General features: G+C 41.9%; 1 protein-coding gene and 1 gene segment (V, D, J or C); both read left to right on the top strand.

Moving 5' to 3' along the window:
- Positions 1-254: 254 nt before the first annotated feature.
- LOC125024123 (serine/threonine-protein kinase PAK 2-like) lies at positions 255-27,888 on the top strand. Of its 5 annotated transcripts, none has more exons than XR_007114702.1 (16): positions 255-403; positions 5,928-6,127; positions 6,239-6,345; positions 8,147-8,288; positions 8,401-8,417; positions 8,509-8,619; positions 8,742-8,862; positions 8,959-9,022; positions 9,684-9,732; positions 11,401-11,513; positions 11,616-11,733; positions 12,598-12,697; positions 12,814-13,010; positions 13,710-13,847; positions 14,212-14,842; positions 26,808-27,888. XR_007114702.1 is itself a non-coding variant. In XM_047611811.1 (15 exons), the coding sequence occupies exons 2-15, from the start codon at positions 5,944-5,946 to the stop codon at positions 14,296-14,298; spliced, it is 1,548 nt and encodes a 515-aa protein (XP_047467767.1). In that variant the 5' UTR covers positions 3,947-4,114; positions 5,928-5,943; the 3' UTR covers positions 14,299-15,903. The 5 variants fall into 5 exon arrangements, 1 of the variants encoding a protein (XP_047467767.1); XR_007114703.1 differs by lacking the exon at positions 255-403 and adding an exon at positions 416-579; XR_007114700.1 differs by lacking the exon at positions 255-403 and adding an exon at positions 3,947-4,114.
- LOC125024133 lies at positions 21,746-22,372 on the top strand. The segment is given in 2 exon segments: positions 21,746-21,797; positions 21,890-22,372. Coding segments are annotated over 2 exon segments (384 nt in total).

Here is a 27,888-nt window from a genome sequence, read left to right as displayed (position 1 = left end):
ATTTTTGATTGATATATCTCTGAAATAGCACCTTAGCTGAAATTAGACATTATTTTCTCCAAGTCACATTTTGAGGGCTTACTTAGAAGATTACTTTGTCTCGTTCTAATGAAGTTGAAGGTATATAAAATAATATTTATAGTTTTATTCAGAAAATCAAGGACGGTTTCCGGTCTGGAGTGTTGCGCATCAATAGCAGCAACGTTCGCGCCAACAGACCAATACGGAAGCCGAGAGGCTCCGACTCCGCTACGGAAGCCGAGAGGCACCGACTGCCTCGGTTTGTTTCCACGACGTTCCGCTTCCTCAGTGCCAGGTTACTCCTCCTCCTTCTCCTCCTTTTCGGGCCGAGGAAAAGAACCAGCCCGAAACTAGTCGGAGACAGAGACGGGACAAAACCGCCGTGAGTTTTTTAAGACGGTATCACTTTTCACACAAGCGGGGTCGTTTGGTAAAATCACAGCGTCAAATCTGAGCTTTAAACTGGGGTTGATAAGAGAAGCAGAAACGGGGGGCGGAGTTTCGGAAGTCTGGCCGGAGTGCGGTTGTTTTTTTTTTTTTAAAGGTTGACAGCAACCGGTGAGTTATTTTACTCATACAACACAGTCGGACTAACTAATGTCTCATATAAAAGTTGTTTATTGGGTATTTATTCGATTACCATTGACTTTTCCGGCACTGGAAGCGTTCAGACTCGCATAGTTGTTGAGGTGAAGCTTTTCCTGTGTATGAAAGGGACCAAAATAAAACGCAGCAGCTACTCCAGTTAGCTTTGTTTCTATGTAATGTTTTGTTGTAATGTCAGTGTAAGGGACACTTTAGATCACTGGAGTCCTGCAGGCTGATCTAAACGACTTAAACTATATACATATATGTATGTAAAGCAGTTCAGAAGTTCCTTAAATAAAACGCGCTTTACTTACAGAAGAATTTTAAGTTACAGTTTATTTTCTCCCACAGCTAAAAATACCCATCAAGCCATTAATTGCCTTTTATTTTTATAGCTTTGGCTTTGTGTGTCGTGGTAGTATAAAGAGGTCACAGCGATATATAAATAAGGGAGAAGTAGCACACTTTTCCAAAAGCAGAAGCACACGTTTTTATTTGTCATCACTACTGTTACCAGCCTCTGTAAACAGAGCTTCAGCAGTAGGTCATTCATGGTTTTAATGCCCTGATAAGGTATTTAAAATATACAGTGACTGACAAGTTACATGTGGTAGTTTATGGGATTTTAAATTATGCTTTTGGCTAATATTTAGGAAAATTAAGCTACAAACCGCTGGGATTTCTTTTGGAGTGTAAATCGGCAAATACAAACTTCGGCCCTGGACAATATTACCAGTGTGTTGTGTGAGACCTGCCTATGGCCTTGCCAACAAACTATACTATACATCAAGATTTCAATCTGTGCCTGTGATTTCTCCATCCACACCCTGCATGTAGAGAACTAACGCTTGTACACTGCGAGTCCTGAGGCTAGTTTTGTTCCCCAGGTCGATGATTTTGATCCGTCAAAATGTTGACACAGGGGTGAGGCAGCTGTTTGAATAACAGGATAAGGTGTTCTTTGTGGGCTCTGCAGCTGCACGGTGTATTTATGCCTCATTCACTGCCAGGGCTATAATCAGCGAAGGAGCCGCGCAAGGTAGAGGCCTCAGACAGATTCGCGTGGTTTAAATGCACAGAGGTGTTTTCGCATCAGACCGTGCCTTTCTGAATGAAAGGAGGTGGAAGTGGGTTGTGTGTGTGTGTGCTCGCTTCATCGCTCCTTCCAGGAAGTTCTCCACAGAATTTCCTTTTATAGAAGCCGAACACAAAAGGCTTGTTGTCCACTTCCTGTAAACAGCCAGGCGGCCGTGTTTGCTGAGCTCCGGTTGGTCAGCCCGCTTCTGTGACCCTCTGGGGCTCGGGGAGTTCCAGGATGAGGAAGTGGGCTTCCCTTGACGACGGGCCACCACAGGGAATAGAAAGTACTCTGATGAAATGAGAGACCAGAAAATGAGGAATAGAAATTATGCAAGTCAACCCAACATGACATTATCTGTGGCACAGTTTTGGAACAGGAGTTTCTCTGATATGAAAACAGGAGGGATGTGCAATTAGAGGCTGCATGGATGTTAAGTGGTATGTTTGCTGACCGCAGACATAGAGTTTGCGGGGGTGAATCTGAAAGAAATGGACGCTCAGAGGCAGGAGCGGCATGTCCACGTCAACAAAACTGAAACGATTAATCAGTTCATCCGCGGACGAAAAGATAACCGCGCGCTGACGAATAGGTAATCGTTTCATTTCTTTGTAAACGTGACAAATGCTGTCAAAGATTATACAGACTCAACAGTGGGCTGACTGTTTATATAAATATCCGGCAAGTTAATCAGTGACAAACAATCATTAGCATCCTCCACAGACACATATTAGTTAAGCAATATCATAACTTCTCCTTGTGCCCACCTAAAACTAACCATTGTCTGTGTCTAAGTTCTGTCAGCTTTAACGTGTCTCAGGTCAGTTTTCCTTCTGAAATGTTTTCATTTGGGCCACTTCTATAATCTTGAAAACTCTTACATTCTCGATCCTGTGAAGGATCTCAAGACCAGTTCACTCTGAAGACACTGTGGAAGTGACAACATTCTTGGTGAGGACCATTGCTTTGTAGTTTCTGCGTAAATCAAAGCTGAAGTAAACTGAACTTGTTCGAAGTTTCTTGAAATCATTTCACCAAATATATTACGTTTCATGGCATCGCAGGGTTGGGAACTACAACCCCGTCCCCAGCTGAAGTTTAACAGGAGGTTACTGGAATGTGAGTCTCTGTGCTGATGCAGAACCCTGCTAGAAAGTCTGTGAAGATTCTTAGTCATCCAGGTTTATCCAGAAAACGGATCTAAAACGAAGGCAACTGGACTGGTTTGAGTTTTTCTTCTAGATGTTTCACCACTCGTCTAAGTGGCTCCTTAAGATCTAAATGATTAGTGGGAAGATAAGATAAGATGAGATAAGATAATCCTTTAACTTATCCCACAGTGAGTGTAAATGGTGCACACCTGGAACTAATATGACAACCAGAAACTCATCTGTGATCGGGGGAATCTGTCAAAGTAACCTGGGCGGTGGTTGGAAACTCTAAACTCCAGTATGAATATTGGGGAGGACAGTTTTTAGGGACATTTGTAAAGACGGTGGGTGTTTCCAGTTTTACAAAAACGGCTTCATTTACTTCCCTTCCAAACCACCTGTCTTCTTTGTCTCAAATGTGCATGTTGTTGTCCTGCAAGTGTACGGTGGACTACGGATTTCTCACCTGAAGGTCTGAAGGTTCTTACTTGAAGATTTTCAGAACTGACGGAGCCTCTTGCATGAGTGGTCAAAGAAAACTCAAGCAAGATTTTTTGAACAAAACCCTCCTAAAGTGTAATTTTTCCACCTTGCTTTTGGAGATTTTTGAAGTCAGTCATTCTACCAGATTAATGAATGATCTTCTCGAGTTAATTAGCTTGTAAACCATGCCTGTAGTAGCAGGGTGCGGTTATTTAAACCCAAGCCTGCACTACTGATGTGTGCACCTGTCCGTAAAAGTTTTTAGTCACCACGCTCATAGAGCCTATCCTGAAGCTACATGCGAGATATTCATAATGGAGCCTCTGTTGGCAAGAGGCGTGTGTGTGTGTTTTAGCGCCGGGAATGTACGCGTGGCTACTGTGTGTGTGTGTGTGTGTGTGCGCTGATGAACAGGGGGACACGCCCAACTCTTACTGCAGCCCTGCAGCTATGGAATTCCTACTGAGAGACAACTTGTCTCAGCCTGGCCGGCCTGCGCCCAGCCTCCAGTCCAACACACACACAGTTTCTTTCTAAATGCACATTAAGCTTGGACTGCGTCTAATTTTATCTTGCCGGGGCAAGAATACACATGTCCCATCCAAGATCGCTGAGGAATGAGGCGGCCTGCTAAGACATGCCCTCAGAAGGGTGAAAACCTGAGAGAGAGAAACGAGCAGTCGGAGGAGATACACGAGAATAGGAGGCAGACGCGAACACACACTCGCTGGGGATACAGCGGTTTTTATTGTTTACCTGGTCTTCTGCAAGACGCAGAAGAGGCAGCAAACAGGTGAGTACTTGGCGGCGTGAAACGGAGTTTCGGAGAGAGCAACGGGGGCGCCTCGTTGTCTTGTCCGAGATCGGTTGACCGGTTTGCCTTTGTGCGACTTGTCGCCTTGCTGGAAAGTTAGAAGTTGACGGTGGCTTTCCACGGTCGGACGCGTGAAAAAAGAAAAACTGCGAGAAAGCGACGGACCGTTATCCAGTGAGGAAATCTCGCAGCACAGTGAAAAAGCCACAAATGTACAGGCAGAATCAGAAATTGCGCAAGAGCGGAAATAATTTAAGCCTGGGACAAGATAGTGCTGATGAGTCTTTAGCTGGTGCACTGTTATTACAGAGGGCTTATCTGTTGGTGTGAAATGACTTTTTCAGTAACCGCAACGGCGTAATGTTGCAGCATGCACTGGTGGACGTATTGAGAAAGGCAACGTCTTCGCGGGCGGATTCCTAATTTAGTCAGCGAAGTCGGGCCTGCATGAGCGCTGGCAGCGGTAGGAGGGCTCGTGTGTAAAAGAGAGGTCAGAGGCATGCCTACCTGAGCCACGTTTCTTACCCTGCTTTTGATACGAGCTGTGTCATTGGCGGTCAGACACGGGAAGTGAGGAAACCTTTGTTTGCTTCCTGTTTCCTGTCTGTGATGTCACCGAGAACGCAGGCTGCAGCTCGGAGCAGATCGCTCGAACTGCTTGCTCTGCAAAAGACTCTCACAGGTGCTTTTGAGGTTGATGGTTTTTGGTGTGCGCGTGCCTGTTTGCGTGCGCCGCGATTGTCTGCAATCTCTGTTTTTAACCATATTAGGATAATGGATGAAACAGTAGATTGTCTACCAAAAAGCGCTCGATAAATAAACGGGAGAATAGTGTAGGTGGGTCCTTCGTTCGAAATGTCATTTCCTTTTTACTGTTTTGAATGCGTTTAGGATAAGTGAAAGCAAAAGTGTTTGTTCTACAGAAATTTGGCCTGTTGAGTGATTTATAATGAGGATGTTAATACCCAGGCGTCATTGAGCAAGAACCTGGTCTCATCCAAAGAGTCACAAAATAAGTAAATTGTATATTTTTATCTCATTGAGTCTAAAATTCTGATTTCAAAGAAGTCATTTGTCAAGTTTACATTCATTATTTCTCTTTGGATCAACTTCAAACAGATCTGAAGTGTGACAGTAAACTCAGTTATTTGTTTTTTTTTATGTAAGATCTGAATCTCAAAAGTAGCTAGAAACCATTGCTCTCAAATACATGTTGAAGTGTGATGTAGCATGAGATGGAAAAACTCGAGTAGAAGTGCTTCAGACTTGTATTTAAACTCGCTGACTATAGTCTCTGGTGTTTTTAAGATGTTCTCGGTGTCTTATTGAACCGCTCCTCGCCCCTCTCTCTTTTAGCCCAGTTGTCATGCCATTGTTAGTGACGCACTCATTCGCAGACTCTCTTTCTCTCTCTGCCTCCTTTCCTTCCTTCCTTGTTCATTCGCAACTGTGTGCGTGACTCAACACGTCACTTTGCCCGTTCGACGTTGCTTCCTGTTCACCCGCTGCTCCCTTCGCTCCAACACCCAGCGCTGCTGCTCAGACGGGGGCATGGATGGATTAGTTAGGTACGCGTGAGTTTTTCCCCAATTTGCCGTTCGTTCGACTCGTTCTCTGCCTGTAGCTTGTGAGTTTCGCTTGGTTTCGCCGTTATTCGTCAGGAGCGCTCGGGGCTTAGCGTGCACGGCGTTGTGAAACATGCAGAAAACAGGAAGAAGTGAAGCGGCGGCTCGCTGTGTAGCAGGCTTTCGAGATGCCCACTTGACTTGTGCGTCTGATCCCGACTCCGCAGGTCCAGGTGTGTGTAGATGTGTGACAGCGGAGTGTGTGAGGATAAGCCCCCCGCCCCCCCTGTCAGGATGAGCAGCCAAGGAGGAGGAGTCAAGGACCCCCAGTCAGCCAATCACAACTCTCGGCCACTGCCGTCTGTTCCAGAGGAAGTCCAGAGGAAGTCCAGGAACAAGATCATCTCCATATTCGTCTCCGAGAAAGGTGAGAGTACACACACACAAACACACACACACACACACACTTTAACAATACAGTAGTGCAATAAAGTGAGAATGGCACTCACCAGAGAACCTGTTGACCGCTTGCCTGCAGGAGGCAGGAAGAAGGACAGAGACAAGGACAGGCCTGAGATTTCTTCCCCGTCGGACTTTGAACACACCATCCACGTGGGATTCGATGCCGTTACCGGAGAATTCACCGTAAGTCTCAGTGCTGAGCAATGCGTGTCTTCACAAGCATCCACCTTCTTATCTACCTGCTGGCAAGATAGCACATTTCTTTTCGTAAACATCGTTTCCAAAAGATTAAGAAGGAATTCAGGTAGTGTAAATTTGTAAATGGTTGCTATGGCATATCAAGAGTCTAGTCATGTGAAAAGAATTAAGTGCACAAACAGGAAGTCACACGAATCACAAAAGAAGTGTCTGAAATCAGCTCTGAGTGTCCAACTAAATTGCGAGCACCGTCAGTTTCTGGGGTATGCATCGGTAAAACGTGGAGCATCGCACTGTGGTCCATATAGGAAGCAGCAACAGACACCTCTTCTCGCTCCCCATGTAAAAGGAGAATGCATGAATGTCGTGGGGATAAGTGTGATTTCGTGCAATGCAACATAAAATATCAAGAAATGTTTTCGGGCTGTAAATGACTTTTTAGTCTCAGTCACCTGTCCAGTTTAATATGGGCAGAAAATATCAGCTGATGCTAATTTAGCTTATCCAGTTTGGTCATTAGAGCTTAATGCCTATTAAGTCAGTATCTGTCACAGATTGAGGTTCAATTCGGAAAGCATTTCAATATTAATAAGTAATAATTACGTGGTTATTAACTGGCAACTCGCGTGGTTTGTGGCAACTTTCGTGGGAAAATAATGCTACTGCTAATATAGCTCGTATGCGGATCTATTCTACTTATGCAAATGGCCCATTTCCTTCTGCATTTTCACGCTCACCAACACAAAGCATTTAGCAGAACACAAGGTGATTTTTATAATGAATGGGAGCAGTTCTGCTGCTCGTCAGAAACGCATCTGCAAAGCAGGTCAGTGGATCTGTTTCGAAAGGAGGAGGAGCAGCCGCAGTGAGCTGTCAGACGAAGAGCTGCAGACACACACGCACGCACACGCACACGCACACGCACACGCACACGCACACACACACACACACACACACACAAACAAATAAATGAGATCACAGATGCCAGCCCCAGAATGCTGTGAGATGTCGTTTAAAACCACATTTGGTGTTGCAACCGCTAACTAAAGGTGTGGCCACACAAACCAAGACTAAAACCTTCAAGATTTTCCAGTTAAAGTTAATATTTTTTGGCATAATGTTCAGTAATGTGGCCATTTATAATCGTCAAAGTGTGATTTATGCCCATATTCAACTGCACTTTGTAAACCTACATTACGTATTACCCCTTTTATTTTACATCCTTATTTTACAGTTCTCATATTACCAAGCTAACATTTGCCAATTGGTTGTGCAACAGTTTACCGGGCTATGGTGTGTAAAAGTGTACTAATGGCTTATCTCCGTGTAAGATTTGGTTTGTGTGGTGCATCTTATTTAATGTAATTATGTGTGAAGCTCCCCTCAGGAAGCGCTTAAATAGAATGACTTGCCACATTTGCAGACTTGCAGGTCTAGCTGATGTCCAGCACGGGGAACATGGGTTTATGATTTAAAAAAAAAATCTTTTTTTATTTTTATTTTTTATTGGCGGTCAGAAGAGTTGATCTGGTAATTCCACTGTGAAGACACGGGGAAAGTCCCAGGAATTTCCTGTTGTGTTGCTGTAAGATTTTTTTGGTCGGACGTGCGATACCTTATGCCAGTTTTTTCTGTGCACTGTGGATATCCGCGTTATTTTTCAGCCCCTGAAAACGAGAAGTGAGGAAATAGGTAGTTTGTTTTTTGTGTGACTGAGCTAAAGGAGCTATGGGATGGAAAAAGTGTTCTTGTTCTAATATATATTTTAATGTGTTTGCTTGTCCAGGGCATGCCGGATCAGTGGGCCCGTCTCCTCCAAACCTCCAACATCAGTAAATCAGAACAGAAGCAGAATCCTCAGGCCGTCCTCGACATTCTCAAGTTCTACGACTCCACCAGTGGAAAACAGAAATACCTCACCGCCTCGGGTCAGTTTTTTTCCTCCCCCCCTTCCTAAGCAGTTAAATCAAAGTCCAGTTTTGTAACTCTGCAGACTCACTCTTCTGTCCTTAACACTTTTTCTTTTTTTGTATCCTACAGATAAAGACTCACAATCGGTGGGTGTCTTCATCCGTTGTTTCTTATTGAATTACATCACCTTTATTATATTCAGGGAATTCTGACTGTCGCATTTGTTCATCGTTGCAGCCAGGCAAGCAGGGTACCGCGACCTCCCCGTCGGGCAAAGACGGCGACGACGACGACGACGATGACACCCCGCCCCCGGTCGTGGCACCTCGGCCAGAACACACGAAATCCGTGAGTCGCGTCAAAGCTGAATGTGGAGCCGCTAAAAATTGCGAGCAGGTTAAAAATGAGAAAGATCAGTTGTTTCTTGTTCGGCGGATTAAAAGGTGTTTTTCTTTCCTGCGCCGTGTCAGATGTACACGAGGTCGGTGATTGACCCGATCCCAGCTCCGGAGGCGGACGCCGCCTCCAAGGCAGCTGACAGGCAGAAGCCGAAGGGCAAGATGACCGATGAGGAGATCATGGAAAAACTAAGTATGCAAAACACGCACTGGAAAGGAAACGCCGCAAAGTGCGTCATGCCCTGGCTTCAGCAAGAACTTGCTGAACAATTTCTTTTGTGATTCTCAGGAACTATTGTCAGCGTCGGAGATCCCAAGAAGAAATACACGCGCTACGAAAAGATCGGCCAGGGGTGAGTCAGGACTGAGGCGGAGTGTCATTGCTAGGAATTGTCTGAGTTGTGAGAGAGGATGTGAAGCGGATTAGTAATGGGAATTCCAGCTCTTTTTAGAGAGGGTCGCGGGGGAGCCTGCCCCAGCTGTCATTGTGCTATAGGAAGGGTTCATCCAGGTCTCCAGAACGTGCAAACTCCGGAGAAAGGTCCCGAATCTGGAACCTTCTTGCTGTCCATCCGCCGACAAAAAATATATCACGACATGATAATATGTTTTGAAATATAAAAACAGTTTGCGTGTGCTTGCGCAAGTTATTTGTGGAGACGGGACGGTATGAAATTTTATCTTTGCACAGTCTCCTCCGCCACATTAAAATGTGTCCAGACTTCGCTCTGTTTTCTTTCACACGTTTCCCTTACCCTCTCTAATGCGCGTAGTTTCTGTCTCTGCAACATTCTCTGTCTCCCTGCCAGACGGCACCATACATCTTAACCAGTCGACTGAAAAAAAAAAAAAAAAAAAAAAAAAAAAACGACGTGAACCAGCTCCAGTTGTTCACTTCAAAGAACTTTTGCAACCGGCGCGTCACTAAAGCAGATAGCTGGTTCACAGTGGAGCAGTAGGATGAAGATAAAGGAAAAGGCTTTTGTTTAACCTCTTACTGTTTTGTACTTTCAGGGCGTCTGGCACAGTTTACACAGCCATAGATGTTGCCACAGGACAAGAGGTAAATCTTCATTTTGTGTGTTTTGTCCCAATTCACATTGTTACAACCCGGCTCAATGGTTGCATTAATTTATTTAACAGAAAACAATCAAATACTCAGACGTAACGGTTTAAACGTGTGGGATGTGAAAGTCAGTGGGATCAGTTGTAATGGGAAACAAAAGACAAAAGAATAGGAGCCGGCTGGGAGTTGGGTCGGAGCAGGAAGAGACTGGGACCGTCGGAGGCGGGGCTTAAGTAGCTGCAGAACACCGGGCCCAGGTGCTCCACATCAGGTGTCAATCAGTCACTCAGGTTCCATGGCAACCACGGAGAAACACAGGTCTTGAGACACACCCACCATACTTCATTCTCACTGTTCACACAGACGCCAATACAATATGATGAGCTCGGGTCGAAATGCGAAACTAACGTCAGGGGTGGCGTCCGAGGAATTCCTGCGATTCTGAAATCTTTCTGAAATAGTGAGATTCTATAATAAATAATAGAATAATAATAAATTATTCTTAATTCATTAATAATAAATAATTCACATCATGAAATGCAGCTTCGTCTAGTGTTCTCGTCGTATTCATTTGTTTTTCTTTTGGGTGATAAAAACATAATGACAACCAAACAGAATTATCTAATCATCGCTTGTCAGTGGTGGTTATAATATTGTAATCATTCATGTACATGTAATGTATACTGTGGTATACTGCACTATACTGCAGTATAGTGTGTGACTTCTACATATAAAAGAAGACCCAGTGCTCATTAAGTGCTCAGTAAATCTCAGTAGTAGTTTAAACCTGTCGTCTGTGGTGACGGTGCTGCTTTGTCAGCATTTCATTTTTTTTTTACTTTTCTTATCTATTACTAATCATCAGAGCTAAAAAAGTAAAGCAACACTGAGTACAGCAGAGAAATTAGTTTCATGTAACTAATGTTATGTAATACTTGCTCTGGCACTCAGGAAGAATGAAATAAAACATAGAAAGTGTTCAAGGAATGTTTGTGTGATGCTCCAGATAAAAAGATGCTTAAGATTAGAAAAAGAAGAAAAAGAAATCCGTAGCAAAGACTGACACCATTTACCGCCGGTTTGGCTTTTCCTCAGTGGAGAGCACTGGAAGAAGAGAAGGGGCTGTAAACTGTAGACGTGCGTCACACACATGCCTTGACAGGGCTGTAAAATTACTCAGATTGCCAGACGGGTGGAGACAAAAGTTCTGCACTGTTCCTTTAAACAAACAGTAAAAATGATCCAAGCATTATGTTTCCAGTAGCGGCTGTTAGCAACACTAGACAACGCGGACATCAGCAGGTGTAATCGATGACATTAAAAATAACATGTGGCTCCCACGTGGCTGAGCTGGAGCCGGAGCCGGGATCCTCGGTCGTGTTTTGTGTCGTGACTTTTACAAGAACACTTGATCTTGAACTGAACCGATAACAAATATAGTTGTTACCTGCGCATTTTCTATTATCCACTGTGAGAAGTAGTCAGGATCAACCAGCAGGGATATAAAAATGCATTTAATGCTCTATGCAAAACACATGCTGAATGTCCAATTCAGCCTCAAATCTTTCTGATTAGACAGTCTGAACTTCAAGGAGCTAAAAGTGTTATTCTAACGGCGTGAATAGATGTGGTAGCGCGGGGTTTAGTCTCTGTTGTGTTCCGCAGGTGGCCATCAAACAGATCAACTTGCAGAAGCAGCCGAAGAAAGAACTGATTATCAACGAGATCTTGGTCATGAAGGAGCTGAAGAACCCCAACATCGTCAACTTTGTGGACAGGTACCGCTTGCCTGATGCGTAATGACCAAACAGACGTGTGACCACTTCTTATTTTCGCGGCGTGAGCTCTGAGTGTAATTGTGCGCGTGCGTGCGTTTTTAGTTTCCTCGTAGGAGATGAGCTGTTCGTTGTGATGGAGTACCTGGCTGGTGGCTCGCTGACTGACGTCGTGACGGAGACGTGCATGGACGAGGCTCAGATCGCTGCCGTCTGCAGAGAGGTTGGATTTCCACTGGGCTTCGGCACAATATTACAGATTAACCACTTGCACTGGATATAAATCTCTTGTTTTGGCTTTGTATTCGAGTATTCAGTAGGAAAAATTAGGATTTATCGCGACTGAAATAAAGCCGCTGGGATATATTTGACCCAGCGTCCTGCAGTAGGAGTATCAGTGTTGGACCTCTAACTCAGCCAGGGTTTAGAGAGCTCCAGAGATGCCTTAACTTGTTAGGATTTACAATCAGGTGGCATTCAGGTAGAGTCATGTGTGTCCTTAAGGGGGGAGGAGAGATCTTCACCGATAACATCGAGGTGTTTTGGGAAAACATGACTGACCTTGCGCAGTAGCGTGCACGCATACCCTGCAAAAACCTTTGCTACGTTAAGCCCAAAAACAAAAATAAATATGATCAATTTGGTGACAAATTAGAGTAATTAATTAATTAATTAACTAATTAATTTATACTATTCTTTGATGACCGTCTGTTTTCATCAGCATTTTAGTGCTGGTGCCGTTTATTCATTTACTGTTTTTGTGATACACATTAAATCTGTAGATTTCTCAGTGTATTATTATAACAGACCTAATTCATCATGTGTAGGAATTCCAAAAGTATTTATCCTCTTATATTAACTTCATCCAGAATTCTAAGTCTAATGTGACGTCTTATATTATAGTATATGCGAGAGGTTTGCATACAGTGGCTATCTGCAGTATTTGCAGGGTTCTAAGGGATGACACTGATAACGTTTTGTCTGTTTTGTTGTTGTGAACAACATAATTGTCTATAATACCTGTGTGCACTCTGTATTATCATTTGAGGATGCTAACCTCCCTCTCTCCCTCCCTCTCTGCGTCCAGGTCCTTCAGGCTCTGGAGTTTCTTCATGCCAACCAGGTCATCCACAGAGACATCAAGAGTGACAACGTTCTCCTGGGGATGGACGGATCAGTCAAACTTAGTAAGAGACGGCTCAAACATCCACATACCTCCAGACAGATTTTTATTTTTAAATTCACACGTGTAATCATAACCGTAACTGTATATCTTCTTCTTTTTTTTTTTTTTTTTTTATAGCCGATTTCGGCTTCTGCGCCCAGATCACCCCAGAGCAGAGCAAACGCAGCACCATGGTGGGGACTCCGTACTGGATGGCTCCGGAGGTGGTGACGAGGAAAGCCTACGGACCCAAAGTGGACATTTGGTCCCTGGGGATTATGGCCATAGAGATGGTGGAGGGAGAGCCTCCCTATCTCAATGAGAACCCTCTCAGGGTGAGTGTGGCATAAAACACCATCCATGAAGCAGAGGCATATTTTTAACAGCTGATCGGGGTTTTACTTGTTCCTAATCTGACAAGTTTAACGCCATCAGACGGATAGATTGACCAAAAAAAGTAAAAAATAAAAAAAGATTTTCAGAATCAAGCTTTTTCTGTTGATGCCTGAACTTTCCTCTAAGCCGTCGCAAACTCATTATTATTTATCTTTTACTAAATGTCGATCCAAGCTGTGAGTGGATGATTGCCCTGAAGACTGGTGTAGAGGCTTTCTGCCCTCACACCTGCCCTCTAGGGCCACCTTCAGGTCAAAGATGTGAACGGCAAAATTCCGATGAGCCTCTTGTGATTGGATGAGGCTTCAGTGCTAATTAGCAAATATTAGCATGCCAAACTAAGATAGTGAACATAGTAAATATTATATCCTGTTAGCAGATGCATATGAGCTTTTTCACTGCAAGTATATTAGCATTTAGCATTTCAAGTATATTATAAATATATATATTTAGCATTTAGCTCCAATCACCACTGCACTAATGAATAAAGCAGAGCTGTCTCGTTTCCCGTATCAAAGATTGAAAAAATGTCTTTGTTACATTTTATCATCAGTATTAACAAAAGACTTGATCGTTACAAGTTATCCTTTGATAGATATGTATGTGTATAACACACTTTGCTTTTGTTCTGGTTTCAGGCTTTGTATTTAATCGCCACCAATGGGACTCCTGAGCTGCAGAGTCCGGAGAAGCTGTCTCCCATCTTCCGGTCCTTCCTGTCCCGCTGTCTGGAGATGGACGTGGAGAAGCGAGGGTCAGGCAGAGAACTGCTGCAGGTAGGACAGACCTACACACTCACATGGATCTAACAGACACAGTGAATATATGTGAAAAAAGATACAGAACAAGAAACATTAAAGATTAAATCAGACTGATCCAAGCAACTCCAGAGGTGAACATACAGTATGTATGTGTAACATAAAATGAAATAAAATATAATCTGTTAGAGTCACTTGAAATAACTGTGAAATAGTGATGCACACTCCTATTGTGCCATTATACCTGAGCTATTTCTTTACTTTGGATAAAAACTGTGCATATAGCTGCAACTTATACAAACTTATACCAATAACACATACTCCATCCATCAACTCATGGTGTTTCCTGTGTGCTCTCGTCTGTCTGTGTGTCTGTGTGCAGCATCCATTCCTGAAGCAGGCCAAGCCTCTGTCCAGCCTCACTCCTCTCATCCTGGCAGCCAAGGAGGCCATGAGGAGCAACCGCTAACTCCCCAGTTTAGAAAGACTGTGAGATCAAATTCCAGGGACGGCCAAAGCAGCCGGCGTCTCCTCCTGGTCTACGTATATATATGATGACGACTATCAGCAGCCTGCGAGTGTTTCCTCAAAAAGGTCATAAGATGCTGCTCCACTCTTCCCGGGGTTTCCAAATCTTACCTCTTCATCTCACCTTTGTGCTTTGTTATGAAGCTGCCATAAGCATGGATGTGTCGTTCATGTTGACACTGGTATTCTCAACGCCCAAAGTGTTAATGTATCTTCCTGAACAAAATAAACGAAATGAACAAACTCCCTATATTGAATAGAACAAGTAGCGCGATCCTATTGATTAATTAGTGAATTCACTCACTGTCTCTGCTCTGATTGACACATGAGCGCTTTGTTTCAGTCAAACTAAATATCATTCAGGAGCTCAGACTGATGAGAAGCTTTGAGCAGATACAGCTCCCGTTCTTAGATGTTTCTTCCAATTTTCCAGTCAGCTTCCACTTTTAGGTTGTTCATGAATACACTTTATGTCTCAGATAAAGGTTTTGTAATGAATGAACGTTCCTGTTAGTCTTTATTTTCCAGGATACTCTCCAAATGATTTTCTTTTATGGTTGTGTTTGGTCACACATGTGCTCTCTGACTGGGTCCAATAGGTTGGAAAGAGTCACGGAAAACTGTAACCAGCCACGTCTGTGTCCTTGTTTCACTCCACATCTCACTTAAAGCCAAAGGAGCGATTCAGCATTTTGTATTTGTCTTCATTTTAATGAGTTTCAGTCGTCTGGTGCCAGTTGAGGGTGTTAACGGGCACCAGAACGTCGTCCTTAACCCAACTCTGACTTCACACACCTCAGCCTTCCAATTCACTGTGCAGGCTCTTCTACAAATTATGCAAACCATCCGTTTGCTTCATGAAAAAAACAAAAAAACACCTCACCGTGCCTAAAAGCCACATTTTCTACATTTTTTGTGTTTGTCTACAGCTGTGCCTTCTGTAACAGACGCCTTACTGTCGGTGGAAACAACACAAATACTGTATGAAATGATCTGAACTGGAGGAAGACTTTGCATTTGTTTGTATATTATGTAATGTCATGTATTTTTAACAGCTTTCAGTATGTATATCATTGTTTTATACTTGTAACTAACACAACAAAAAGACAACTTAGACATTTTTCAGCATGTTTTTGTGAACCAACCAATCAGTGTCATTATGAACTCCAAGCCATTTAATGTGTCGGAAAAAAAAAAAGCCTGAGACGCTCAGATTTGAGTTGAGCAGTATTTGGAAATTGCTGTTATCCTGCTTGGAGTACCAGAGGAGTTTGGTTTAGAGGTAATTCCTTGGAAATTTGAGACAATCACTGAAAACCTTTAACAGACGCCCAGTGCAGGAAAACACACTCACATGGTACTCAACAGGGTGACACAAATCCTGAGTACACACTGTACATCAATACGTGGCTTTTGACCAGAGCACACATTCCAGTTAGACGAGCGATGTGTGATCGAAGACCGCGAAGCGAGTGTGTCGCTGTTTGTCCTGAATCCAAAAACTTCTGGCGTGAAATAAAATCCATACAGTGTGTAAGTTATTAAACCTGAATGGTTTTGTGTCTCAGTGAATGTGAAGCTTTTTCTGAGTCTACTGTTCACGAGGGCCTCTGCTTGAATTGAGCCTCAGCATTTTGTGTTTCAGCTACGAGGAAATGGAAAATAAATTACAAAATGACCACAATGACCTTAAAGGACCTCAAAACAACCACTAAATGAACCCAGACAAGACACAAATATCCAAAACACTGCAAATGTATATTTATAGACACAAAATTATGCACAAATACACATGAAGATACAATCTATGTCTTTGTCAATGTAAGCCTCTTGCTCCAATGTCTACTGAGCGTATCCAGACTGACATGTTAATCATTTCTCAATCATTTTCATCCAAATCTATTTGCAGTGACTTATTTTGACAAAAGAGGGCAGTGTTGACCGTTAAATTCTCACTCTTGTGCGTCTGTTCTCTTGTACATGATTTGAATATTTGCCGCTCTTCCCTGACCTCATGTGATTCATTTAAATTCTTTTTCACGTTTGAACTCTCCTCCAGATAATCTACACAGTACAATGTTTAATAGCTGGCTTCTGTGTCTCTGCAGCCAAAGTTATTTCTCTACCTGAATTCACTCGACGGAGAGAACATGTCACATCTCCACGTGGTCTAAAAGCAGTTCCATAAAAAACATCCCTAAAGTTAGACTTCATGCAGACATGTTGCAGGAGATTGCTGCTCACACGAACACAGTCCCACATTTACAGAAGCCCCCCCCCCCCCCCCCCCCCCCCCCCCCCCCACTGGAAGGAGAAGTGAAACTCAGACTTTAATGCCCGTGTCAGACGGGTTCTGTGCCAGACGTATCACCACTTATGAATTACACAGTCCTACCTCTGAAGGAATAAAAGCTGATTCATGCATTTAGCACAGATATGAGTCAAAGAGCCGATTTAATCAGATGTGAAGTATGTTAGACAACTTATTTCCTTTCATGTTGATGATTCAGAGTTGAATGTTGATCCTCTATTCAGTCCTTTTTGAGAATAACAATAATAAACTTTAGCTACACGTCTCATTAATCTAATCTAAAAGATCGTCATTAACAAGAAGGATATTCCAGCCGTCTAATCACTAAGTTTCCATAAGTAAATGTGCTCATAGTAACGATACAGGGATGTGTGATATCTACCAAAATTATCATTTCAAAATCTTGATCTGCTGACGGTAGCAATCAGCTGATCTCTTAGGACGTTTCACTCACAACGAACCCTGGAGGAAACTTCAGGTCTTCATATATTTCATTCTGTCTGAAAGATGTTTGTGTTGAATCTTAAGGGAAACCTCACAATGGATCACATTTGCAAGCAGGGGACACGATGCAACTGTTAATGAGACGAAGTCAAAGAAGAAGGTCGTTAGAGAAACGTTTCCAGGTGACAAAATGAACGCAGTAAAATGGACTTTAAACGGTTGAATGATCCTCAGGAGGAGATGAACTGTCATCTCACACCACCTCTGCTTTCTCTGTTTCATTACAACAGATGTGTGTTTGCCTCCTTCAAATGTGTTTTGCATGATTTCTCTCCATCACTGCTCCTCAGAGTTTAAGTTCTTGTGTCACAGAGACTCTGAACTGTTTTCATGCACTCACACTGAAAACTGCATCAGGATGATGTTTCCAATAACTCTGATTGTCATGTTGGTTTTCTAACTCAGGTGAGAGACGTCGATGATATGTTTTTAAAACCTGTCTGAGTTCCTTTTAATCCTTTGCTCATAAACTCCAGTTCTTTTAAGTGATATCAAACTTTTCTTCTTAACGTTGTTTATTTCTCATTTCAGACTCGTTTGCCAACAATTTTCTGACTCAGGCTGATAAATACAAGTCTGTCAGTGTTGGAGGGACTGTGACCATCAGCGCCACAGGGAGTTCAAATATAGGGAGCACTCTAGCCTGGTACCTTCAGAAACCTGGACAGCCTCCTAAACTTCTTATATACTACTCGTCAACTCTCTACTCAGGAACTCCGTCTCGATTCAGAGGCAGTAGATCTGGTTCTCAGTACACTTTAACCATCAGTGGATTTCAGCCTGAAGATGCTGGAGATTATTACTGTCTTGGTGACCATGGTGGTGGAGTGTTCACACAGTGAAATAGAGTCATACAAAAACCTCCTCCAGTCTGACTGAAGGCTGCAGGTGCAGAGAGTTGGTGAAGAGACAGTGATGAGGAGAACTGGTCCAGTAAACACAACAGTAGAGTCATCAAGCAGAAACACAGTGAATCAAAATAAAAATGAAATAAACTCACTGACACTTCTAAAACACATAGGTTTAACTTAATGCATCAATATATTGATAACTATGAAGTGTTAATGCTACATGAGTAAAAAGTAAAGATTGAGACATAAACCAACCACAGTGACACTCATCTTCAGCAGCATTTGTAATGTAAATATTTTCTTGTGTTCCATTCAGATCGTAGATTGTTTAAATCCAAAGAGTATTTCTCCTGATGTTGTGTCCCTGGTTGCCTTCAGTGTGTTGAGAGCAGAGAAATGATTTCCATAGAGAGGAGGCTTTGCATGGTCAGCTGATCCTCCAGTCAACTGAGAAGGTTTATAGTCCTGTGAGTTCAACACTGCAGGACTCAGATCTGTCAGTCAACACAGCAGAAACCACAACCACCATGACTCTCATCACCATCCTCATCTGGACGCTGGCCTGCTGCTGCTTCACAGGTTCATTCTCTCAGCAACATTTCACTCATCATGTGCTGCCTTTTCTCTCATTTATTTCTGCTGAGAAATCAATCATTTGTTTTTGTCTGCAGGATGCAGTGGTCAGGTGACTGTGACTCAGCCTCCAGTAGAGACATCTACTCCAGGATCCACTGTCACTATGACCTGTAAGACCAGCCAGGATGTTCACATAGCTAGTGGTAATCAGCTTATGTCCTGGTATCAACAGAAATCTGGACAAACTCCAAAGCTCCTGATATATTATGGAAGCTCACATGTATCAGGAACACCAGATCGGTTTAGTGGCAGTGGAAGTGGTTCTGACTTCTCTTTGACCATCAGTGGAGTTCAGGCTGAAGATGCAGCAGTTTACTACTGTCAGAGTAGACACAATCCGTATGTGTGCACACAGTGATTTGTCGTCGTACAAAAACCTCCCTCAGTCAGACTGCAGAGACTCTGAGCTGTTACAGCAGGAACCGACTGCAGCTGCTGAAGAGGAAGAGACTCTGACACAGACCACTGAACACAGAGCTGACAGTAACCTCACCAAGCACTCAGCCCACATTTACACTCACATATAAACACTATTTATACCCAATATAATTTATTTTGCTTCCATGACAAAAACAAAAAAAAATCTGAAACTTGAATAATGATGTAAAATTTTCAATCTTCTAAATATGAAGCCATCAGCCAGGTAGTTTATCTTCTTAAAGTCTCCAAATGGGGATCAAACACAGACCTGCATCATACGATGATTTAACTTTTATTATGAGACATTGAACATTTGTTGCCACCATTATAATTTTATTTTGAGTAATTGAAACACTTTTTTTCTCTGTGCTCGTGTCTCTGTCTCACATTCAACACATAATCTTCTTTTCTGTCAGTTTCCATAATCTATTTTTGTCCTCAGACTCTGCTAATGGAGACATTTGAATTCTTTCAGACCTCAGCACTACTTTTAATACGGCTGAGAACTTCTCTTCCTCTCCTCTACCTCTACAGTAGACCTCTTAGATCCTCAGGACAACTGCTACAAAAGTCACATTTATTATCTTAAGTGTGTGTGTAAATAATATCGAAGTAAATGACAAAGATGATGATTTTATTAAATGTCAGTTTATTCTTTCATGTGCATCTAATTTTATCAGAATTTTTACGATAATTGTTAAAGAGCAGAATCGTGGAGAAATGAAAGGACGGTCGCGTGTTGAGCAAATATGAGAAGAGAGAAGATGTGCAGCTTGATGAAAGTATCAGAAGCATCATTTCCAGACAGGAAGTGTTGCTGAAGCTCTACTCTGAGCAGCGGTCAGGCTCCAGGGTTTGAGTGACAGGACTCTGTCCATTCAGACTGGCCTCACAGCTCACTGAGCACGCCTTCCTCCACTGGTCTGCAGTGAGGCTCAGGGAGCTGCTCCAGCTGTAGTGGCCGTCCCCCCCCAGGACCTCCACGCTGCGGGACACCCCCGAGGACTTGCTGCTGCCCCCCACCTTCCAGCCCAGACTCCAGGTCGAGGGGAAGCCCCCGCTGGCCAGACACACCAGTGTGGCACTGCTCTGCTGCAGCTCCTCTCTGGAGGGGGGGAGGACACTCAGGGTGGGACGCACCACACCCACTGGAGGAGAGACACAAATACAAAGGAGTCAGGATGAAGGCTGCTAATAAAGGAAGATGACATTTCTAGTATTTTATCAATGAACCACAAGAACTTGTGCTGCTGTTGGACTCATAAATCTCTCAGTATCAGACCATCAGCCTCATGATTCAAGTGGAAATGTCACTAAAACATCAATTAATATTAATCAGTGATGACGTCTTCATATCTGTTTCACAATGTGTGACAGTGAATAACTCATTTCAGGGATGATTTTCCATCTTTAAACTGACAGAGCTCAAACATTCATGTGAACACAGTTAAAACTTTGACATCTGTCTCTTTCACTTCCTTTAAACTACATGTGAAATGAATGAAGCGTGAACACCAAGCTGATCTGCATTTACTGATGAAATGATATTTGTCACTAACTGAAATCCACATCACACTTTAATCTAAAAACTGTTTCTATGTTAAAAATGGATAAAAGAAAATAACATTAAACTACTGATGTTACGTTTTGAGTCTTACAACTTGACATTGATCACATGTTAATGTAAAACATTTTTAAACAGAGAATAATTCAAAGTCATCGTGAAATAGAATATTAGAAAACTGATGATTTATTTTGATCATTTCAGTTACTATATACTGAGTTAATATTGATCTCTGTCAAGTTTCTTGTCACAGTTAAAATGTTGGATCAGTTTTGTTAAATAACGAAAAATACAAAAACAAAAAATCAATCAACTCAATCACATTCTCACTAAATATAATAAGGATTGTTACAAAAGTAAAAAGCTACAACGAAAAAGGTACTTACAGTCAACGGTGAGTTTGGTTCCTCCACCAAAAGTCCACCACAGTGATACAAACTCATTAAGAGGCCGTACAAAAACCTCCTGCTCTGAGAACAAACATCTGTCCTCTGAAAAAATTCTGATTCTTCTGATAACACAGCAAAAAATACACTTTTGTGAATGTGTTATGATGTGTAATCACATGGATGTTGAAATCATTTTTAAAAAGTCATTGTATTATTTAAATGTAGCTTTACTTTTCTACAACTGAAAGAGAAACCTCAGTCTCCTTTTAGAAATGTCATTGATTCCTAATTTTAAATCAGCTGACACATGATTAAATGTACATGATACTTTTATCACAATGATTTACAAGAAATGATGAATTATGACTAAAACTTTATATATGATCTTCACTCTGATGAATTGAATGTTAGAAAGTAGAAATACAAACCACAGTGAGCACAAACTCATCCTTAAATCCTTAGTTGTGTTTGTAATGTAAATATTTTCTTGTGTTCCATTCAGATCATAGATGGTTTAAATCCAAAGAGTATTTCTCCTGATGTTGTGTCCCTGGTTGCCTTCAGTGTGTTGAGAGCAGAGAAATGATTTCCATAGAGAGGAGGCTTTGCATGGTCAGCTGATCCTCCAGTCAACTGAGAAGGTTTATAGTCCTGTGAGTTCAACACTGCAGGACTCAGATCTGTCAGTCAACACAGCAGAAACCACAACCACCATGACTCTCATCACCATCCTCATCTGGACGCTGGCCTGCTGCTGCTTCACAGGTTCATTCTCTCAGCAACATTTCACTCATCATGTGCTGCCTTTTCTCTCATTTATTTCTGCTGAGAAATCAATCATTTGTTTTTGTCTGCAGGATGCAGTGGTCAGGTGACTGTGACTCAGCCTCCAGTAAAGACATCTACTCCAGGATCCATTGTCACTATGACCTGTAAGATCAGCCAAGATGTAGGAGGTTGTAGTGGTGGTCAGTGTATGTCCTGGTATCAGCAGAAATCTGGACAACCTCCAAAGCTCCTGATAAAATCTGGAAGCACACGTGCATCAGGAACACCTGCTCGGTTTAGTGGCAGTGGAAGTGGTTCTGACTTCTCTTTGACCATCAGTGGAGTTCAGACTGAAGATGCAGCAGTTTACTACCGTAAGAGTATTCATGTCATAAACAGTGCTGATGTGTTCACACAGTGATTTGTCGTTGTACAAAAACCTCCCTCAGTCAGACTGCAGAGACTCTGAGCTGTTACAGCAGGAACCGACTGTAGCTGGTGAAGAAGAAGAGACTCTGACACAGACCACTGAACACAGAGCTGACAGTAACCTCACCAAGCACTCAACACACAACACAAACAACTTCACTCGATTCACATGTTATTAATTTAGCAAACAGAAACATAAAGAGCTTCACCACTTGATATTTAATATGATGAAAACAACCAAAAAACTAGCCTGATTAAATATTTGTCTTTACAATCAGTTTCTGTTCATTCATTGTCCAGCTGTTTACAATGAAAACGACATAAACTAATTCTTTGTTTTCCTTCTCTATGATCTCAGATCTCCTCATTTAACAAAATAAGAAAAAGTTTCTCATACATGATCATTTAAATCACATCTGTTTCAATTCCTTCGAGAGGAGGATCAAAGTTTCAGTACAACTTTCTACACTTAACTTTTGGACAGGTCTCCAGTCCATCTCAGGGCTGACAAACAAAGACAGAGTACCTGGAGAGAACCCACACAGACACAGGGAGAACATGCAAACTCCACACAGAAATGGATCTGAACCCAGAACCTTCTTGCTGTGAGGCATCACTGCCACTCACGACTCCACTGCGCCACTACAAGGATAGATAATTAAATTCAGATGTATTCATTTCATATGCACTCACTGGCCACTTTATTAGGTACACCTTTCCAATTGCTGGTTAACACAAATATCTAATCAGCCAATCACATGGCTGCAGATCAATGCATTTAGTCATGTAGAGGTGATCAAGATAACTTGTTGAATTTCAAACCGAGCATCAGAATGGGGAAGAACAGGGATTTAAGCGACTTTGAAAGTGGTATGGTTGTTGGTGCCAGACGGGCTGATGGTCTGAGTGTTTCAGAAACTGCTGATCTACTGGGATTTTCACACACAACCATCTCTAGGGTTTTCAGAGAATGGTCTGAAAAAGAGAAAATATCCAGTGAGCGGCAGTTGTGTGAATGAAAATGTCTTGTTGATGTGAGAGGTCAGAGGAGAATGGGCAGACTGGTTGGAGATGATAGAAAGGCAACAGTAACTCAAATAACCACTGGTCACAACCAAGGAATGCAGAATACCATCTCTGAACGCACAACACGTCCAACCTTGAAGAAGATGGGTTACAGCAGCAGAAGACCACACCGGGTGCCACTCCTGTCAGCTAAGAACAGGAAACTGAGACTGCAGTTCACACAGGCTCACCAACGCTGGACAATAGAAGATTGGAGAAACGTTGGCTGGTCTGACGAGTCTTGATTTCAGCTGTGACATTCAGATGGCAGGGTCACAATTTGGCGTAAACAACATGAAAGCATGGATCCATGCTGCCTTGTATCAACGGTTCAGGCTGGTGGTGAACAGACCTTTAGGGATTATTTAATAGGTATTCATGGAAAATATAATAAAGCCTGTTATTCAGATATTTGTTAGGCCAGCAGAGGAGGTCTTGCAGGCCCTGACGGACCACCACTGGTACGTAGTCACGTGTCCTAAATAACTGTTTAAGAGATTTTTTCAAATACAGTATTTACAAAACAATGAAACAGTGAAGCAGGTTCTGAAAGTGGTCCATTTATCATTTTTAGAACAGACTATCACAGCGCAAGATAATTCAGGAAAAAAAGTCAACACATAATGCTCATAAATCACAACCATCCACACACAAATATAAATAAGTACATAAATGCAAACACAGAAAAAGACAAAAGTAAAAACATCCAGGAATAAATGAAGTGTTCTTCATGTCTGCCTTAAAAATACAGTGAGTCTTGTCTTCATCTTGTCGTCACGTTGAACTTTCTGCAGACCTCTGGAAGACGTCAAGCACCATCACCTCTGGTCTATGTTGGACAAAGCCCTGTAAATGACAGCAGACATGGATTTTAACTGTGGCTGATTTCATATGAAACCAACTTACACTAGGTACAAGAGGAAAAAACTAAAGGAAAACATCTGAATGTTAATGCTGAATAACAAACGGAAGCATATCAAAGCTATTTCAGATGCAGTTTGGGTGAAATGAAGCCTAAACGCAGACTTAGCAGAGTTTCATAGCTAATAATCCCAAAGCAGCGTCTCAGGTGTTGATTGCAGGGTAATCAGGGCTCTGTGTGTGTGTGTATGTGTGTGTGTGTGTGTGGGCATGTTTCTGTGTGTCTCTGTGTATGCGGATTAAAATGACCTGAAGACCATATGAAGGATGTAAATGTGTGGGGTATAGTAGCATGTGTGCTATTTTTTTTGTTTGTTTGTTTCTTTATACATGTTTATCACAGAAAATAAGCTAAGGCCTTTGAGTTTCAGGTAGAAAAAATTTATACTTGTACTATTTTTCTTCTTGTAAAATTCTGAAACGGGTCATTTTCACCCGAATACCATACAAGGGTTAAGTATTTGTTTGATATTTTATTTTATTCTGTCGGTTTTGTACAGTTAAGTCTGTTATTATTCTTTACACATCTAAGTGATTTTATTTGTTGTTGCACTTTATTGTTGTCCTTGCACTAGAAATTATTGTTGCAGTTTTTGAAACCAAAAATAATAAACCAAAATTTATAATGTTTGTGTATTTTAACTGATTCACAGTAGTTTTGACTGTGCATGCTGTGGAGCTGCAACAGAAATAAACTTCATTACACCTGAAACAGCGTAATTTCAGCATGTAACACATACATGTGTGAAGACATGTCAGACTGACAATAGGACAATCAGAGCTGCAATGACTTTATAGTAGGTGTGTGCATGATCAACAATCAGTATTACTGGCAAAAATACAGCAACATCTAATTGTGTTTAGGGCCCATGGAGGCTTGGGCCGGCTCTGTCCTCACTTATTTAATATAAAGCAGTGTGTGAGTCAAGCCATGTTTTAAGGTGAGCAGTGAATGTGGAGTAGGTACGTATGTCTCCAGTTTGAGGAGGTCATGAGTTCCAGTCCTGAGTTGATCTGATAGAGAAGGATAGTTGAACAAATCTGCTTTTTCTGACGGGGGCTAACAGGCCTCCATGTGTGGTCCCTCTTGTGGTTTTGCTTATTACTATTTTTTGTTGGATTTTGAGTGAGTTAAGAGAGGGAGGAGCTGTGCTGTGCAAGATTTTGTGGACAAGGCAAAGGTTTTTGTATTTTATCATATCTTCCCAGCCTGGAAGTTTCTACTTGTTTAAGACAATACAATGGTGAAATGTGTTTGGTATTTTATCTAATATCTTGATTCATGGCAGCATTAAACCTGAGATAGTAAACAGTCAAGCAGCAGCTACACACAGATTAATGTTTCTCTGTCAAGTTGTAGATAAACTGTGGAGACTTCAGATTTTGTTCAGATTCAACAAACCTGACATTAATCAGTGAGATTCAGAGGAGTTTAAAGGTAGATTTTCTAACATTTAGAGACATGCTGGATGTTTGATCCTCTTTCTGGTCTTTACTCTAAACTAACAACTTGTGGCTCTGAGCTACATCATGTTACAGTTCAGAGTCAGACTAGTGTTGATCCAGTTTACCAGCAGAGGATGCTGAGCACCTGTTAATGAAGACACAGTAAGGAGAAAGACTATAAACATAGAAAATAAAATGTTTGTCATGAAGAGAAACAACATTTAAATGTAAATGATGTAAATGAACGTGTCTGAATGTGATGGTTGAATGATCCTCAGGAGGAGATGAACTGTCACCTCACACCACCTCTGCTTTCTCTGTTTCATTACAACAGATGTGTGTTTGCCGCCTTCAAATGTGTTTTGCATGATTCTTCTGCATCACTGCTCCTCAGAGTTTAAGTTCTTGTGTCACAGAGAGTCTGAACTGTTTTCATGCACTCACACTGAAAACTGCATCAGGATGATGTTTCCAATAACTCTGATTGTCATGTTGGGTTTTCTGACTCAGGGTGAGAGACGTCGATGATGTGTTTTTAAAAACTATCTGACTTAATTTTAATCCTTTGCTCTAAACTTTAGTTATTTTAATTGATATCAAACTTTTCTTCTTAACGTTGTTTATTTCTCATTTCAGAGTCATTTGCCAACAATTTTCTGACTCAGGCTGATAAATCCAAGTCTGTCACTGTTGGAGGGACTGTGACCATCAGCGCCACAGGGAGTTCAAATATAGGGAACGATCTAGCCTGGTACCTTCAGAAACCTGGACAGCCTCCTAAACTTCTTATACGTTCATCATCAACTCTCTACTCAGGAACTCCGTCTAGATTCAGAGGCAGTAGATCTGGTTCTCAGTACACTTTAACCATCAGTGGATTTCAGACTGAAGATGCTGGAGATTATTACTGTCTTGGCTGGCATACTGATTTAACGTTCACACAGTGAAATAGAGTCGTACAAAAACCTCCTCCAGTCTGACTGAAGTTTGCAGGTGCAGAGAGTTGGTGAAGAGACAGTGATGAGGAGAACTGGTCCAGTGAACACAACACTAGAGTCATCAAGTGTCTGTTATTTCAATCAAAATGAAATAAAGTCACTGACACTTTTAAAACACATATGTTTAACTTAAATTTCTCAGATAAAGGTTTTGTAATGAATGAACGTTCCTGTTAGTCTTTATTTTCCAGGATACTCTCCAAATGATTTTCTTTTCATGGTTGTGTTTGGTCACACATGTGCTCTCTGACTGGGTCCAATAGATTGGAAAGAGTCACGGAAAACTGTAACCAGCCACGTCTGTGTCCTTGTTTCACTCCACATCTCACTTAAAGCCAAAGGAGCGATTCAGCATTTTGTATTTGTCTTCATTTTAATGAGTTTCAGTCGTCTGGTGCCAGTTGAGGGTGTTAACGGGCACCAGAACGTCGTCCTTAACCCAACTCTGACTTCACACACCTCAGCCTTCCAATTCACTGTGCAGGCTCTTCTACAAATTATGCAAACCATCCGTTTGCTTCATGAAAAAAACAAAAAAACAAAAAAACACCTCACCGTGCCTAAAAGCCACATTTTCTACATTTTTTTGTGTTTGTCTACAGCTGTGCCTTCTGTAATAGATGCCTTACTGTCGGTAAAAACAACACAAATACTGTATGAAATGATCTGAACTGGAGGAAGACTTTGCATTTGTTTTTATATTATGTAATGTCATGTATTTTTAACAGCTTTCAGTATGTATATCATTGTTTTATACTTGTAACTAACTCAACAAAAAGACAATTTAGACATTTTTCAGCATGTTTTTGTGAACCAACCAATCAGTGTCATTATGAACTCCAAGCCATTTAATGTGTCGGGGGAAAAAAGAGAAAAAAAAAGCCTGAGACGCTCAGATTTGAGTTGAGCAGTATTTGGAAATTGCTGTTATCCTGCTTGGAGTACCAGAGGAGTTTGGTTTAGAGGTAATTCCTTGGAAATTTGAGACAATCACTGAAAACCTTTAACAGACGCTCAGTGCAGGAAAACACACTCACATGGTACTCAACAGGGTGACACAAATCCTGAGTACACACTGTACATCAATACGTGGCTTTTGACCAGAGCACACATTCCAGTTAGACGAGCGATGTGTGATCGAAGACCGCGAAGCGAGTGTGTCGCTGTTTGTCCTGAATCCAAAAACTTCTGGCGTGAAATAAAATCCATACAGTGTGTAAGTTATTAAA

Source organism: Mugil cephalus, chromosome 17 (assembly GCF_022458985.1).
Source record: "Mugil cephalus isolate CIBA_MC_2020 chromosome 17, CIBA_Mcephalus_1.1, whole genome shotgun sequence".
Classification (NCBI taxonomy): domain Eukaryota; kingdom Metazoa; phylum Chordata; class Actinopteri; order Mugiliformes; family Mugilidae; genus Mugil; species Mugil cephalus.
The sequence above is the reverse complement of the archived record's forward strand: the minus strand, read 5'-3'. Positions and strand labels throughout refer to the sequence as shown.

Coding starts and splice junctions, on each gene's coding strand:
- LOC125024123 (XM_047611811.1), top strand. CDS start 5,944: ATGTGTGACAGCGGAGTGTGTGAGGATAAGCCCCCCGCCCCCCCTGTC. Junction 8,863..8,958: donor GGAGATCATGGAAAAACTAA/GTATGCAAAACA, acceptor TGTGATTCTCAG/GAACTATTGTCAGCGTCGGA. Junction 9,023..9,683: donor TACGAAAAGATCGGCCAGGG/GTGAGTCAGGAC, acceptor TTGTACTTTCAG/GGCGTCTGGCACAGTTTACA.